The sequence below is a fragment of the Phaethon aethereus genome, assembly GCF_964289735.1.
Source record: "Phaethon aethereus genome assembly, chromosome: 1".
NCBI classification, from domain to species: Eukaryota; Metazoa; Chordata; class Aves; order Phaethontiformes; family Phaethontidae; genus Phaethon; species Phaethon aethereus.
Genome location: NC_138575.1, coordinates 49859450 through 49878011, shown reverse-complemented (window position 1 = coordinate 49878011; position 18562 = coordinate 49859450). Strand labels below are relative to the sequence as shown.

The 18562-nt window shown below is 38.3% G+C and overlaps 1 protein-coding gene across 1 annotated transcript in view; it reads left to right on the top strand.

Annotated features, from left to right (window-relative positions):
• The window catches only part of KITLG (KIT ligand), a gene marked incomplete at both ends in the record, with an annotated part of 52215 nt that overhangs the window by 14886 nt on the left and 18767 nt on the right, over positions 1–18562 (top strand). Inside the window, one exon of the mRNA XM_082004722.1 lies at positions 12031–12144. Within this exon, the coding sequence (XP_081860848.1) occupies positions 12031–12144 (114 nt within the window). The remainder of the gene's footprint in view (positions 1–12030; positions 12145–18562) is intronic.

The following is an 18562-nucleotide window of genomic DNA, read 5'->3' as shown; positions in this document are numbered from 1 at the left end:
TGGAAAAAATGGGGATGTTTTTCCAGTAAGAAAACAATTTAAAGCTGGTTTTGTTTTACTCTGTGTTATTTGGAAACAGCTGAGATAAACTTGCATGATTCTCACAAACATTTCTTGGTGCAGTACTAATATGTACAGCTCAGCTTGACAGGTACAGTGATAAGAAGTACAAAATCAAGTTCTATTGCAATCTTAAAAATGAATAGTTTTAAATAGGTCTAGGAAGAACGTAAGCCTAGCAATGTTGCTTCTGAGGGGCTTATTGGAACTTCATTTGATTATTGACAAATGTTCAGTCATATGCCCCAAGTTTTTGAATGGTAAGGTTTAAATTTATGCATTTCCCAGGGCAATATCACGACAGACTTTCTGGTTGGCTAACTACTGTATCAAGAAATACTATGTAAATGATCAAAGAACAATAGGATTTTTATTGTCACAAATAAGATAAACATGCTCAAAGACCTAAACATTTTTCCTGCATGTCCTGATAAAATAAGATGAAAAAGTTAACACCAAAGCCAGGAGATGCAGGTTTCATTTTTCACTTTTGTTGGTTTTTTAGTATGCTGGGTTTTAAACAGCTTGCCTGTAGGTGCTTTTAATCTTTCCCCTTGAAAAATTCTCTTCTAGAAACCTCCTGCAGTTTTTGTAAAAAAATCACTATAGATTATTGTTAAAATGTCTGCTGTTTATGGGGCCAGAAGCTGACTTCATTGCCTAACAACATGTGTTTTGTTGGAAACAGAACACTCTGTGGAAAGGGTTATGTATTTGTTTTAAAATTCAAACTGTTTCTAACAAACCAGGCACTGTTACGTTAAATTTTCCTCTGAATATTTACTTATGGCACATACTAGGTCTTCTATTGACTTAGCATAGGGGTTTGTATGCAAGATGCTTGTAAAACACTGTGTTAAATATGTAAAGCCACGTTTCTAAATCATGAATGGTACACAAGCACATCATTAATAGACATGTCCAATATAGTAAATTTCTCGATGAAATAGAGAAAAGGAGAGAAAAAAGAGAGAAGGAGCAGAAGCTCAAGCTTCACTATGGAAGAATGACGTGACCCTGTTTCTGCAGCTGAGTTGTGTAATGGCACTCTTTCATCCTACAGTAGTGCGTGAAGAATAATTTTCATCCCTATTACATGCTCCAAGGTAATAATGTAGGTTTAGAATAGTGCTTATAAAAGTATCTTTTGAATTCCGAAAGAATGAGTAACAACTTTTATTACTTATGTTCAAAATTTTAGATGTCACTACTGATGATGGAAGGAAACCTAAAATATCCCTTAAGTATTTCCCAAAAGATCCAAGATTTAAAGCAGCTGAAAAGCAGAATGACCTTCTTTCGTCAATGTTGTAGTTGATGTTGAAAACTTTGACCACAGCCTTGGCTAAATATTGGGTTTGTTTAGGTTTTTTTAATCTCTTCAAAATACAAAATCACTTTCCTCACCAACATTTTACAAGAGAGAAATACACGTTACATCATAATTTGAAAAGTTACCAACTGAGGTTTTGGGGGATCAAAGTGAAAACTGCTCAGTTCCGGTGCATTGAAGTTTCCTGTTCTAAGCCTTTTTAAGTTGATGCAGGTGCTACTGTCTGGAATACATCCAGAGAAGCCAGCTTTTGTGTAAGTAAATTGGGAATACCTTTTATATCAGCTGTTATTTATCAATGGGAGAAACTGCTCTGACTAATGAGGAGCGATCCTCAACTTAAAAGTTGCATGACTTAAAGTTGATTTTAACTTGTTTGCTCCTCTTCACTTCAGAAGCAACCACCTGGCTGGATACTGCATCCATTGTAATAGCCACAACAATGCTCAGTAAGAGGTAGGATAATCCTCTATTTACATTTGCTGGAGAGGAGAGCCTGTGAAACTAAGGTGCCATAGAGAGTAAATAAATGCAACGTGTAATCTGAGAGGAGGTAAGAGAAGGGGAATGCTTCGTTTATTTTCCATGAGTTTTTGGGTTTTATGTTGCTTCTATGTTATGGAGCGCTGGAAGTCAGATGGGCTTTTTAATCAGGCATAATAAAGACTCGGATAGTAGGGTTGATCTCCGTAAATACCTCAAGAGAACAAACTGGAAAGGTGGGAGTATAACTCCATAAGCGAAGGAGCAGTATTGCCATCAGGACACATTGATATAAACTGCTACCAGTACACTTAAACTGGACAGTACAAGAAGGCTTTTAACCATCAAAACAGTGAAGATTTGGAACAATTTTCCAAGATTTACCTTGAATACTGTGTTCCGTTTTGGGCCCCTCACTACAAGAAAGACATTGAGGTGCTGGAGCACATCCAAAGAAGAGCAGTGAAGCTGCTTGAAGCCTCTAGAGAACAAATCCTGTGAGGAGCAGCCGAGGGAACTGGGGTTATTTATTCTTGTCAAAAGGAGGCTGCAGGGAGACCTTACCACTCTCTACAACTACCTGAAAGGAGGTTGTAGCAAGGTGGGTGGCGGTCTCTTCTCACAAGTAGCAAGTGACAGGACAAGAGGAAATGGCCTTAAGTTGCAGCAGGGGAGGTTTAGGTTGGATGTTGGGAAAAATTTCTTTACTGAAAGGGTTATCAAGCACTGGAACAGGCTGCCCAGGGAAGCTGTTGAGTCACCATCCCTGGAGGCATATAAAAGACATGTAGGCATGGCGCTTAGAGACATGGTTTTGTGGTGGACTTGGCAGTGTTAGGTTTACTGTTGGACTCAATGATCTTAAGGGTCTTTTCCAACCTAAATGATTCTGTGATTATTCCCTCCACTCCCACTTTACTTCTCCACTCTTTCTATTTGGTTTTATCCAGTTCTATTACAAATGTAAGCTGTCTGTGGGATCAAAGGAGTAGGATATAACAGAACTGTTATCTGGAGCCTACCCATCCCAGGAGTTACCTGAAATCCATAGTGCCTTTGATACCTGCTGTTGAATGGAGCACATGAAGTCAGTCAAGAGATTTATGCTCCAGGAATACCAGTTTTTGATTGCCTGTTGAGGAGGGCTACCTAGACCTATCCCTGGATGTTGGAATTCAGGTTACTGATATCATTTGCCCTAGTGTCAGATGATGCTAGAGATTTTCTGGATGGACTGCAGAGTTCCGCATATACCTGATGTTGGTCATGAGATCTTCACAGTGGTAGAGGGACTGAGCAAAGCTGCTGGAGCTCAATCCCATAATCTTTATCACGATGCAAACCATATCATTTATGCATTTTAGCCTGAGTGGTCTTGTAGACCACCAATGCAGACAGCAGCTGTAGAAAGTCAGGAAATTAATAGTCTCGTGATATATAGTACAATACTGATGTGAAAAAAATATCATCCTTCAGCACTGTCAAAGCTTATACTGGTGTTGGCATATCTGAGAGATCCAAACAGTGTTCTTTAATCTCACCTAAGCTTGTAAATGTAAGGATGTAATACAATTAAGGTAGGTGGATGAAACGCACTTAATCTCAACTGTACTGGCATCTAGTTTTAGTCTGTGTTCAGCAATTATCCTTTTGTAATGAGGTCTCTCGTATCAAGCACGTCAGAGAAATTAGTTCTGAATATATATCTCTATAAAGATACCAGGTCTATCAGGGATGTTATCAAAGAAATTCAGAGTTTAGAAACAGAGCAGTGTCTTTCTGAGGACATGTCTTGGGTTTAAGACCAAGTTGATCAGTCTGTGATTTATATCTCAGCAATCATCCTCTGCTTATACAAGAAAGTATAAAAGGATTGAAAAGAAAAAAAATGCCTAAAACCTTTTAATTTTTTATAAAACTATTTTTTTTCTGATGTTCTTTTTCTACAGGTTCAGGCATGAAGTGAAAACTCTTCAGATTTATAATACAGTTTACTTTCTAGCAAAGTTTATGTGCATGAAAGAGTAAGAATACACTTAACCTGTTTTACTTCATACTACAAATGAAGTACTAGGGAGGACAAAGACATTTTCATCATGTACATGAGTTTCATAGTATGCCAAGTATCAAAATAGCTGATGTTTTTGCTCTTCCTGGTTTTGTTTGTTTTTTGTTCTTTTTCATTTTGTCAGTGTAATATTCTCCCAAATCAAATTCCATGTACTCTGTAGCAGATGGTAAGAATGAAAGATCTAGTGCAAAATTTCTGTAATAACTCATTCCATTTCCTTCACTGGTGCTTGAAGGCCTAAGATTAAAAAGGGTGGCTCAGCATACACGTCCATTATAATACAAAAGAATATTCAAGATAGTGGGGGTTTTTTTGCACAAACTTGGCAAACAAGCAAGACATCTGAAATAGATCTTTAAAAACAATCTTTAATTAAGTATTTTACTTAAGAGAATGTCTTTTCATTCCCTGAGGCAGTCAGATCATCCACCTCCATATAGTGTGAGAATCTTGTCCTCCCCGCCAAGATAATCTTGCCTTCCCCTTTCAATTACTTAAAAATGCCTTCGGATTTTTGCAAGAAAACTTTCATAAGTTCCCAGGAGGGGGGGATGGAAAAAAAAAGACAAGTTCCTCTTTGGGGTTTGTGGGAGGTTTTGTTGAGTCAACTGAAGTCTGGTTTTCTGCTTATTTCTAATTTGATTGTGTAGGTATTTTGGATCTCAGTGCCTCCATTAACAGAACAAGTAAATATTGGTCTTTATCACTCTGAAGTGAGATAGAAAAATGTAAAATTTCAGTACTAATCCTAGATGATTGTAATGGAACTTTACGGGGGCGGGAGGGGGAAATCACTTGCCAGTACATATGTCTTAAAAAGTCTGAACTAAATGCAGGACCTCTGAAGGTCCTCATAATCCCTAGTTATGACTTAACAGTAAGATTTCTTTCAAAACATGTCTTTTTTATTTTTAACCTTTCTTCCAATTGAAACATTTTTGTCCATAAAACACCTGGTTCTTTGCAGAACTAGAATGCTGCCTGATGGATGATTATCAGTAAATATTTATTTGGATGCTGTTAACACAAGCTCCAGTGGCAACATCCATATGTATTTACCTGTCTCTTGGTAACTTCACTTCCCAGTGTTTGTGAACTAAACAAACTGGCTGTCATCCAGGACATATTTAGGATGCGTGGAAACTGCCTGAATCCCTGATTGTCCAGTGAGATTAGAGTGGACAAAATTTATTAAGGAACAGATAACACTTTTAAAGAGACAAAGCCAGCATTTTTAGGACAGCCAAATATTTTCCCTTGGTATCTTTACAGGGATGGAAAATAAATACGTTAATTTACACATTTAAAAAACTGTTTTGTAGTTGTAATTACAAAATACCTGGATTACATTGATTTGCAAGGCAAACTCTATATCAATTTACACTTCATTTTGCTTATCAGTTCTTGTTGGTTCCAGCTGAAACACACAGACCAAACACAGCAGGAGTTTGGTTGCACCTTACTAAGTGCAGCAGTAGCACATTGGCTGGAGCAGCCTGCTGCTTCTGCGGCTGTCAAGGAGAGCTGGAAGGGGTAGAGGCTGATAGCAATTGGCCTGAGGTTGCATGAAATTAAGTTGGTGTATAGTCTAGGCAGCTTCCTAGTTTTCCCAAGATCTGGATGGTGGGAAAGAATAGTGTGATTCATCATTTTCTCAGCACAGTAAGACCACGTATCTTAAATTTGTCTATCTCAGGAAAAAGGCGTGCATAACTTGGCAGAACTACAGGATGGTTTCTCCTTCCAGCTGAAGAAAAAGTAGTGAAGAAAAAGTAGTTCTGCATTAGCATTTAACAGATTTTGAACTATTTTTATCCTTTGACCTGAATAGAGTTATTTTTGATTCATTAACAGTGTACCTTAGAAGGGAACAAGGTCTGTAAGCATCTGGATATAGCAGTTGGCTTTTCCTTTTCACATGTGGCTGGTGGAGTCCATCAAGTGCCACTTTATCATTCTGCCACCAAATGGACATCTAGCTGAAAAATCCTGCTCTTGTCAGCTGCCATTGGGCATTCCAGAAGTCACTCATGGGAAAACAAGTGAGTTTGCAAAGGTTAGGAGAAGAGGTTTTACGGTTGGGAACATCATGGAAAGGCAAATACCAAATGTCACAAAAAGATTAAACAGCTGCGAAAGCAGGTTGCCCATTGAACTCATTTGAATGTGGGGGGCAATGGCACCTTTCCTGCTTATTTTTGTAACAATAATTCATTAATTTCCTTCTCCTTTACCCCCTAAAGTACACTTGCATTACGTCTTTTATATATTATCTGCAGAACTGGGTAGAGGAGTATTCCCCATTTTGTAAATAACTGAATACGTGTTCAAATGTTTCATGTCTAAAGCACTCCAGAACTTACTCTGAAAAAGTGACCAGCATTTCTGTAGTCTGTGTTTAAATCGGAATCCAAATAAATCACTCTGATACTTCCTGATGAATTTTGTTTACTTTTATCATTATTTTCCCTACTAAACATGATTGTTAAAAAAAAAATTAATAGTATCAGTCACTAGAAAAGTATGCATCTGCTTTTTGTAATCATAACAAAGCATGTAGGGTGTGATCCAGAGATTTTTAGGTGTCTCACCCTGGCAGGGTGACTCACTGAGCTGGAGTTAGCCTCTGTTTTGTTCAATGGACTGCCAAAAGGTTGTTCAAGAAAACTCGCATGTTGACTGGGGAGCTTCCCAGAAGTTAGGGTGCCCAGATGGAGGAGCATGTGCGAGACGAGGATACACATAAACGTTCTGATGCCTGTGCAGTGAACATGTCTCTTTTTTCTACAATGGCTTGCCAGTGTAAAATGCATGAATGTTCTGAAAAATAAGGGTCAGGAATACCAGCGTATCCCCCTTTTGCCCCTTCTAGCTAGGAAGCCAACATAGGTGGGAAGGTGCCTCCGGTGGTAATTATGAGGTAGATATCAGAGGAATATAGATATCTGTGAGTTGTTAGAGGTATTTTAATCCAGGTCTGTCACTCATCAGTGAGCACCCTAGTTGATAGGCTCTTATATTCTGTTAGATTAGTGCCAGTCTTTTGAAGGACAATGATGGGTGTACACTGGACTTAATGCTTCAACTATGTGTTATTCAGGGATCACCCAAGTGTTTCCTCCAACTACACTGAAGTTATCTCCAGAGTACCTGAGAGCATGTGGGACCTTTCCAGTTCCAAATATGCTTGGAAAATACTTCACACCTTCCAGAACTAGGTGGTCATGGGTGGGTCACTGTTTTTTTCCCCCCACACCTAACTCGCTCCTTTAGGGCTTGAGCAATATTTAACACTTAATATTTAGGCACAGCCATTTAGAGTAGTTAGTGCTGTCATTTGCATGGGTGAAGGTATCGCTGAATACCATGAAAACGGATTACATTCTGTGTAAATGCTCTTCTTTCACTTTAAAATTTTTCCGTGCTAACAGTAAATTCCTTAATTGGTTAGAGACAATTCTTCCATGACTTTATCTCTATCACAGCTAAATAACTAAATAGATTAGTAGACATATGCAATAATTACTCTGCTTTTATGCTTCAGGATGCTTTGTGGTAAAAAAAAACAAAAAAACAAAAAAAAAAAAACCAAAGGCAAGAAAGATCTTTTCTTGGTATTTTCATTTTCTCTGAATCTTCTCACAAAAGGCTTTTTAAGGCATAAGTATGAACATTAAATTAGCTACCCGTGACTGACCAACCAATGTTGTTTATGGCAGAAGTTCACAAGCTGTGCCTCTGCAAATCAGCATGCAAACACTGCCTGAGGAGCCAATATTGAGAGATGTTTCTACACCAGCATTAGCAGAAATGAAAAATAAATTTGGGAAGCCTGGCCCAGGGTGAATATCGTTCCACATTGTTGGCTAACCCTACTGCAGCTGTGGCTTCGTTGTGGTTAACTGGATGATTTGCTCAAGAAACCAGGCTGAAAAATTCCATGGCTAACATGACTTGAATGCAAGAGATTTTATAATTAAGAAGCCATTAATTTGTGTAGTTGCTACCTCTCCCTGTGCTTAATGTTTTTTTTTTTTGCATTTTATTATTTGCCTTTTTTTTTTTTTTTTTTTGGATGATTTCTCCCTACTCATGATTAGAATTGTTATCAGTATAAACTAGATGTTTGGAAATGTCCAGACTTTCCAATGTTTGGGTTATTTAGGAATGTGGTATTCCCCTTGCTGCTTTCCACTTAAGGAATTAGCTGAACATTAACGAGCAAGATTAACTATCTTTGATAGCATACTGTGAAAAAGATGCTAAAGCACTCATTCAGCAGTATTTGTCAACACTCCAGATCATAAACTAAGAACATATTAATAAAGTTGTTGATTTACAACTGAAAGGATGGCCTTCAACACATTGGATCACTAGCTAAGCCTCTAAAATGCTGTTAAATGAAATTATAAATTGTGGCTTATAAGCAGTAACAAAAATAATTTGCAGAATGGTCAAAAGTGCATACTTGAAATCTTTAATTTGACTTTTCCTTTCCAGTCTAATCATTATTTTTTCCCTTTCACAAAAGCAACTTAAATATTCAGTATTTAAGAGATTTCAGAATATAAAAACAATTTAATAATTTTGGAGCCAAAAATAGAAAGACGCCCTTTGGTATACAGGTCTGCCTCCTGTCTGCCATATATCTTCAATTTGATGCTGGTAGATGATGTGTGATTAAATCCTGTGGCCAGTTTTGAAAATCCCATTTTAGCTTGGAAGTAATTATATATGGAAATCTGTTATGAGTACTGTGTGGGTAACTTTCATTTATGCTTAGTAAAGTGTAAAACTGGAATCTCTATTTATAAAGCTGTTTAAGCTTCCCTTTTGTTCTGTCCTTGACTTAATTCGGTCTATTCAAGTTTTGCTCAAACAGCAGGTTTGGTCATTAGTAAATAACACAAAAATAGCTTAGCTCTTTGATCTGTACAGTCCTTACATATGATGTGCCTGTAGGCATGTGTAATATAAATATTTTGTAAGTGCAAATAATTAAAAGATTTTGGATAATAGGCTTGTTGAAACTAGCAGTATTTTACAGATTTTCAGTTCTTGTTGGATGGCACAGGGAACAAATAAGCAAGAAAAACCTCAAATCATCTCAAAATTTACAAAGCATTTATTTTTAATAGCCATTAAAAATTACTATGCTTTAAAATCCCATTATTTACACAGGGAAGAAAGTGTATTCTTTTTGATCTGCATAATTGTAAAATGTGCAGTGGTTTTAAGGTTCATGTATGGGTTGTCTTTAGGTCCAGAATTTTGAAACCAGAAAATTGAATCCAGAAAATTGACAACAGGAATCAGGGTCCTGGTTTTATTTGGAGTATGCTGCTGCTTTTATTAATACTACTCAGCTGATCTGGCAAAAAAAGTACTTCCATTTAAAGAGTTTTGTTACTTTTTTGATTATTAGACTCTTAGGTTAAACATTGTCCTATGACAGTGACACAAGTCAGTGAACAAATCCCATCTTCATTTACATACTATTGAGGAACCTAGTAAAGAAATTGGTGATTTCTGGTGTGGACTGCATCTCCAAAAAACACATCAGGGAAATGTCCCTGAACCTCAGTGAATGTAGGGTACTGTTTAACTCTGAAGGTAGAGCTACTTGTTTTTTAATTCTTGAAAGCAGTATAGTTAGTCCATTTTGGAGCTGGTTGTCATTAATTTCTTGCCTTTTTTTATACAATTTTGTTCCAAAAATCATAGTGGGGAAGGAGGCTGTTAACTTGAGGTCCCCGTTGGTTTCCTCTGTGATTCTGGAGCTTATGTGAGGAGAGGGAAATGTTTCTCTGACCACATAAAGCTAGCTCTTAAACAGCTTTGAGCTCTTATACACTGCAAGGAGCTCTCAAAGGTCCTTTCAGAGACTAGCAGCATCGCTGTCACTGCTACATGCAAAAGACAGAAGCAGAGGTACAAACGCACCAAGGCCGGCCAAATTACTCAGGAGGAATGTCAGCAGAACCAGGTTCCCACGTTCCAGGCCTCACTATCCTTTCATTGGAAATGGGAATAGACACAGGGTTGTTGTCTCTTGTGTCTCGAGTGCGGCTTTGAGCCCAACAGCTTCACTGCATCTCCTGAGGGCTTGACTTGTTCATATATGTAGAACTGCAAAGCTTTGTGTAGCGTAAGGTTTTGTGAGACTGTTAAGTACCTAACTTCGAGTTAGGTACTTATTCTCAGTTCTTCACATGGGTAATTATTCTCAATAATTATTTGTACAAATATTAAACTAAAACTATTTCTAAATGCTAGTTATGTTGAAGCAAGAGGCATTCTCAAAAGACATGCTGCATATTTTACGTGTGCTTTGCTTAGAATAGTTTAGATTTCTTTGTGTGTAAGTCTACCCACTGTCTTGATCCTGCGGTGTCTGAAGATACAGTTTAGGGAAAGCCAAGAGCAGGCTCCACTGAAATGGGCAGTCCTGGCTTGTTCCATCTGTAGTGGAACATTTCTGCTGTCTCAGTTACCTGGATCAGAAAGCTGGTCTGCCTGAAAAATAGCACAGGAAAACAAAACCAGCAATTTTCTGCCTCGTACAGCTGCCTAAACCATCTCCTCAGTACCAGTGCAAGAGGCAGGGTGAGGAGGCTAGATTATTTTTTCCAGCAGCAGCTCGCACTGGTTTTACCTAAATGAGTCAGGAAGCCATATTCTAAGAAAACAAATGACCAATTTTTCTTGAGGTGTGAGAGACATATAAGATTTAAGAGATATAAGCTACAAGAGAGATTTACTTGTCATTTAACAGCTCTAGGGATAGTGCCTGGCACTGTTCCAACATGTTTGCGAGCAATCTTTATCATCGTGCTTTCTTAGCCCCTCTAAGTTACTATAATGATACTTAATCTCTCCAATCTGTGACTTGCTCTCTCTGCTTTCCTAGAGAGCTTCATCTATGTTGTTTGATTTGCTCTGGTCTTAAATTGGAAAGGTTGGATAGCATTTGAAGGCAAGGCTGGAGACGGGAGTTCTTTACCCGTCACAGGGAACAGACGGGCCTGAGATGCATCTTAGCTTGTGCAAAAGCAAATTCTGGTCTCCGTCCTGCCCTCATGGAGGCTCAGGAGCCTGCACAGGCAAATTCCATACTTGCAGTAAATGTACACCATCATCGGCTCTTGCTGACAGCTTCAGTCAGCTGGCACAAGAAGCTTCACAACCCGAGGCAACTTTTGATTATCCATAACTTAAATGCTTTAACATTCTGGAAATAAAGATCTGCAGCTTAAACTTGGCACAGGGCTCTGTGGGAAACCAGCGAAGCACAAGGAACAACAGAAGGCGAGGAAGTTCAGGCAGTGTAGCCAAGGAGACACCCAGGTGCATCGCAGCTAGTTATCTGGTGCTTTTCTGGCTGAGTCTCACAAGCCCCTGTGAGTACATTGCATTGCTGTTCCTAACGGCATTTAGGAGGGGAATGTAGTGCCAAAGCCAAGCTGCTACTCCTGAGAGGCCAGGGCACGTCACTTAGAGAAAATGTATTGTATTGCTGCTTGAGATCTCAGTATTTGGGCAGAGTCCAGTTGTGGTTTAGCTTGAAATTTAAGTACCCAAATATAATGACTGTGATTATGAACTTTCTCCTTTTATCTTGCTGTGATCTGGTATAATTTTGTTCCTTATCATCCATTATCACATTAGGAGCACAGGTTTATCAAATACCTTACCAGGTGAATGACAAGTATTTAGCTAGCTTTGTATTGATGATGAAGAATATTGCGAAGTTTGTCTCTTTCTCTTCTTTGGTATCTGTAAACTTTGCAGAAACTCACCTAAGCAGGATCCTGCACAAGTAATGTGATGGCTCAATACCAGATTTTCCATTATTACTCTAAAGATACTTGCTTCCAGAAAAGATCAATTAAGTGCATTTCTGTGGATCCCTGCCATGAAGATTATATTATAGTGGTATGAGTATGTCCTCATGAAAAATGAAGAGTATTGTTGCATCTAGACTTTGTATATGAAAAACATTACTACAGTCTTGTTACTTCATGTTTGGAGATTGCTTACTTGGGTCTTCTTGTTTTGTTTTGTTTTGTTTTTAACTAAATAGACTTGGATTATCACTTGCTTTTGTCTTCAACTACTCCTACTTAATCCTCTTGTCAAAGCCCAGAATTCCTGCGGGAATCCAGTGACAGATGATGTGAATGACATTGCAAAATTGGTAAGTAGCTTTTATTTTAAATTATACTTTATATTAAACAATAATCAGTGGCTAATGGCACTTAAGCAAAGCTAGCAAATCTATATCAGAACCAGGGGAATATTTAAAAAAAAAAAATCCATCAACATCTGTCATTTGATCAAAACCTTTATTGCAGAGACTGGAGAATAGTTTCAGAGTTCATTGAAGAGATGACCTTCTTGACCAAGCTGGAGTGTATGTACATATGTGTTTTCCTCCCTCCAAACTTCCATAAAAATTGTCAAAATTCTTGATTTCCTCAAACGTTGTCTGGGATCAGACTGCTTCCTATGCAGATGAAAGATTATTGCCCTTGTGTTACTGATTTGCATGGAGCAGACTGGCAGCAAACACAGCTGAAATGAACCAGAAGTCTTTATCTTAGGTATATGGGAAACTTGTGCCATATATAAAAATAGTATATTGGACATCGTTGTAGCAATCAAAGCAAAAATGATTGAACCGTTCTTATAGTCTTTAGGTGTGAGTGGGTTACACTCATTATGTGTTTCTCTCTCTATTTGCTGTACCTAGAAGTTTAAGTCTGTAGGACTCAGCTTCGTATAAGAACTGAATTCATTCAAGTACATTTTGACTGTTACTTAATTGAACACTGCATTAACCTGAAAAAGTGCATCTCCTTGTGTGAAGTCAGTGGGTACTTAACTCTACTGGAGTCAGTGATTATGCTAACTTGCAGTAGCGCAAGATCTAACACCAAAGTTTTTGAGAAATAGTATATACCGAACACTTAACAAGCGTACCTTCATCTACATCTTGACTTCAACTGAAAATTATGGCTTCATTATGTAAAAATGGTTGTCAGACCAGCATTAATATTGTCAAACACTTAATTTGGAGTCACTCACATTTGCTGCCAGTGCAGTGTTCTTAACGTGTTTTCTTTGGGCATTGTTACATACATTGGCACATAGTGTAAATCTCTGGGGGTGCTCTGTAGTCCCACCCAAATGCTTAGTGCCTCACACTAGTCCCTTTAGGCAGAATTCTGAAGTATTGGCATGTTTATTCAAGGTAATATTTCATCTCTTGAAAGAGTATTAAGCTTTGATTTAAACCTGTTGAAAGCATGACAGAACAACAGAACTCCTGTGAGGACTGGCGAAATTCTCGTACAGGGTTAGCTATAACTTTTTGTCAATAGTGTATCCTCGGAACAAATGCTTTAACTTTTCCTTTAGTACAATTTAAACTTCAAGAATGTATAAATACAGGTTACAAAAATTTGCATGCAGCTTGAGCAATCACACTCTGCTTTTGAGATAAATTATGAAAGAAACCTAATTTCATAAAGATTAGGTTAGTCTTTGACTGACTTTCCATGTTGTGTTCCTACATTTTCCTCCAGACTAGTCCAGCAACTGCAGTTCTTGCACATATCCCTGCAGCACTGTTTCCATACCCCCACCCTCCTCCACATCCTCTCTTAGCTCTCCACATGCAGCGGGCTTGCTAGTTCCCTTCCATGCTCCCTAGGTGTGATGTTTTGATCTCTTGCCAGATTTATATCCCCTTCTGCTTGGGCTCATCGGCTGGGCAGGAAGGACTTCACGTGGTGACTGTCCTGGTGTATGTGCTGCTTGTCCAGGAAGAAAACCTGTTCCAACTGTCCAGCTTGCACCGTGCTGCTGCTGCTGCCAAGCCCAAGCAGACTGGGGTAGGGCTGAACTCCTCCAGCCACTCCTCAGTGAGGATGCTGTACGGTCCTTCTCCTGACTTACACCCATACCTTTCAGATCTCTCTACCAAATGCAAAATTCGGGTGAAGTTAACTATCAAGTTCAAAGATATTTCAGGTTGGAGAAGTAAGAGAGATGCAGAAAATACAAAGCCGAGACGCCTGGATTCTCTCTGTTTTGAGTTGTGCGTCTGAGAATGTGTTGAGGAGCCTGTATCTCTCTTTTGTCTGTTATGTTAACATTTGCGTAGATTTTTCATGCAGAAATGATTTCTATAAAGCCACTTGAGAATTGAAAGGATAACATGGAAGTAAGTTTAGTAACTTAAATTTAGTATAAGAACTCTTGGTTTCAATTAAACTGACTATACTGCAAGTTGGTCATTCTCTTTTGAAATGCTACACCATGACAACTTGACATTGAGAACAAAATGAAAAAAAAAAAAAAACCAAGGTTCAAAGTACTGTTAAAACAAAAAATGTTCACACCTGACAGTGTGAACATGAGAAGGGAGAAATTCACAGAGAATAGTGACTGATCAAATTTCTTTGCTAAAACGTACTATTTTTTTGTGCTATATGGAGTATATACTTAGTACATATAATTTGGACTCAAACACGATATTGCTTAAAAATACATTTCAGGAGACTCTACAACTCTTGTAAATGACTATAAATGTTTTTGTATCACTTCTGCTTTTTGAAACAAAATATTCTCATTGAATTAAGGAACAATATTCTGATGACTTACATCTTCAAAATTAAACATAGCATCCGTGGGTGTCTGGGTTCTTTATTGATTCTATTGGCCTTTAAAAAAATCTTATTTCTCCACTGACCCAAAGAGTTTGTGTCAGCAGGAAATGGTGTCTTTAATAAACATTCTCCCCTTTCACACTGAGAACAAATTGTAGTGCTGAGGATTTCATAGAAGCAAATGTTGTATGTACGGTTATTGCCCGTAGTTATTGTGATGTTATCCACAAGCTCTATCACAATTGCTGAGAGTGGTATGACATTTGCTTCCAAATGCGTTATTCTTGGCCACACTGGCATGTTCTTTAAAGCCTTTTGTCCACAGTCATGAGTATAGTTCCATACCTATGTGCAATAAACTTGTGTTCAGCAGTAGTACACAAGTCCCATCATTTAGCTTAGAATATTGACCTCTCTTCCTCCTACCTCATCACAAATGCTCAGACATCAGCTTAAATTCAGTATGGCCTGAATCTTCCACTGAGGCAGTTTGTGCTCTTCATCACCCCAAAATATTGGTCTTCCCAGGGCCTTTTCTCCTCACTGTAAAGGTATCTCTTTACATCTCTTCACATCACCATCATTCCCCAGCCATTCAGGTCTATAACAAAGGTGTCCATTTTGGCTCTTGTCACTTCAGACCCTTGTATGCTCACTTTTAAAACCTCCATTGTTTCTCATGTCATAGAAGGAAAAAAATGTTTTTGTAGCTCTCTGTCCGTACAAATTCACTTTTCTTCCAAATTCTTCATGGGTAAAAATCCAGGCTACTGAAAAGTCTTTTTCTGGCTTTGACTTCTATAATTTTGCCCTTCTGTCTGCTAATTTGCTGCTCTGACCCTATATCGTCATCTTATTCCCTTCAAGCTGTTCCTCCGTTTCTTCATTATCAACGGCAAGCTTCTTGGTTTTGTCTTCAAAGGCACTAACTATTAACACTGCCTGTGGTGTCTTAACACATGCTGAGTTTGCCCTCTTGTCCTAGCTTCTCCTCATTATTTCCATGGTATCTGTTACACTGTTCATGGCTGCAGGAAGGATGCTCCCTGATGAACTCCAGGCAGATTCTCATCCTCTTCATATCTCATGCTAAAATTCCTTGCAGCATGAATCCATGTCCCTCTTTCTTTTTCCTACTCTGTTCTTCCCTACCTCTACTGCAGTTCACCTACAGCTAGCAAAACAGTGCCACAATTGCCTACCAAACTCCTTTGCCTGTAGCTTGATCCAATGTAGTCTTCATTTTTTGGTTCTGGTGGTCTTCTTGTTCCAAGTACTGTAAACCCCCTGTATCATTAGCAGAAAGCCCCTGATCATGGCTGTGGCTGTGTTCTGCCTGCCTGTATTGTGTTCTAGGAGTATGAGAAGAATATGCCTCAGTCAATACTTCCTGTGAATATAGACCAGGGATGTCTGCTAAGCCTAAGCTATTGGATAATAAATAAGGCACACTGTGCAGTGCCTGAAAATGTGGGTCATTTGCCTAATCAACTTTGTGTTGAGTAATAAATTGAGGACAGATGTACAGTGTAACTTGTTTTCAGTGGTGTTAATCTGGATTTTCACTAGCATCATACTAGACTCATACCAGAAGCTAGAATTGGAAAGAAAGAGCAGATTCAGTAGCAATAAGGTTTCTGGGAAATAATTAACCTAAGAGCAAACCAGACTGGTATCTGTTCATACAAAAGTGACTTGTATTTTCTGTAATATTAAATTTATTCAAATATTTATAATATAATTTTGTTCTATGAAGAATGTGTCCTAAGTAAAGTGATTTTAAAAAACAAAGAACAATTGACCAATCGGTTTTTGGGTTTTTTTAATAGCGAAAACTTTAAAAGAGCATTATTTCATACCTATAGGGAATTAAAGTATTTAGAGAGTATTCATTCCGCATTACTAATCACTTGAACTCCTGCTTCTTTTTTAATGAAGATGTCTGGAGGGAAACACATTACTTGATGAACAAATGTTCTGTATTATGAAACTGTAATTGCAGCACCTGTCAATAAAGTCTGTCCCCATTGTTCTTTTCAGCACAGTAAGTCAGCAGAAAGCTGCATTTCTGTAAATGTGACTGATTTTGCATAAGAATTAGGAATCGTTGTAGATATTGTTGTTAAATACGAACATCAAATCTATGTATAAGTAGAATCTTCACTGAGCTGTGCAGTATGTATAGAATGTACCTACATATTTTGGTTTTATCCATTAACAAAGTCTAAGATATTCACCCCTTCTTCCATGATCTACTTTGCTAAAGCAGTTTTTTTTGAATGTTGGAAGCCCAAACAATAGTCAGCATTTACTGACTAGGTTGCTTGTTCGAGACATGCTGTTTCAAACACTTTGCCTTCACATTACATCTTTGCTGTAAATGTGTACCCTGCACTCTCTGCCACATGTGATATTTATTTTTAAATGGAACTAACTCTCTGAAGTGAAGGGGTTATAAAAAATTATCCAGTGTTGTTATCCTGCAAATAATCTGCCACTATGGCTGTAAGAAGTGTGAACGGAAATTGTTAGCATGTTGTCTTAAGCCAAATGATGCGGATTTTATTAACTGCTTCATCAGCAGATGAGATAGAGTAGATTACAGAGACGGTGGACAGAAAGTGGAAGCTCCTGCAGAAAAAGAAAATGCAAGGATGCAAAGAAGGGAGATACAGGGGCATTAAAGAATAGGAAAGGGGAATGAGGAAAAAAGAAATGGGAAGTAGAAATGGTAGCTGAAAGGACAGTGTGGTTTTCCCATCATATGTCTCGGAGTAAAAAAGAAATCACCATTCACAATGGTAAATAGTAATTTTTACTTTAAGGACTTACTTTATCTTTGATCTGTGTATTAAAAAATCATTATATCTATGCTTGTCTCCTTAAAATTTTCAGAACAGTCACAATAAAGAGAATTTCCAAGATCTGTAGCCCTCATTTCAAAGCACTTGACTGCAGAGATAGGTCATCTCATTTCTGTTCTGCTGTTGTGATGAAAGAGTAGTTTATGGAACCCAAATCGCTTTTAAAACATCCTTTTTTATCTCTCTGTCTATATGACCATGAGCATATTTTTAAAGTCTATTTGGGTTATGCAATATTAACAATGCTGTATTAAATATTCAGACCTCTGTATGTCAAAAGGAATCTTACATTCCCCAGTTTGAGATTTTGTTACAATGGGGAATATAGCACTTCTGTTGGTTTTATGGATTTAAAGGCATAAGTCTGGATTTCCTGATCTTCACCTCTTCTCAGAGCTTGATAGGACTTCTACAACCACACACACTCACTAAATCAGAGAAATTTTTGGTGGCATTTTAATTGCAATGCAGGGTTATTTTAGTTCTATACATTACTTTCCAAGATTATCAGTTCACATTCACTATAATCATCAAAACTGTTCCTTTTCTCTAAACCAAGGGAAGTCGTGCAGGCAGGTGTTTTGTTGCCCACAGTTTTGTCACTGTACTTAAGAAGTTGAGTACAGGAACCAAAAAAAGCCATTCCAGGACTGGGGGAGTTTCAAGGGACAGTCCCTTTCCACCCCCCTTTGCTCAGGCAGCCCAGAGCCCTCTTGTCCCCTGCTTCATGCGGCTCCTTCTTGGGAGCCACAGCAGTCGGGCAGCCCGCACAGAGCGGGTACGCGGAGTCCTTTCATGCCTTGCAGGATCACTTCAGCACTGGAAAAACAAGTGGCTGGTTTTGGATTGTAGTCTTGGTGGTTAGTCTTCAACCAAATTTCAAGATTCATTTCGGGAAAGCAAGACAGTACAAAATGCACAGATTTAGTACAGACATATATTTCACTCTTACATCACGGGCTCTACGCTATTTTCTATGCGTAAGTTGGGAGATCCAACTGGGACACAAAAATATAGCTCTCACTTTGACTAAGCTCCATCATTTACCATCAGCACTGCATCTGGCATGTAGAGTTTA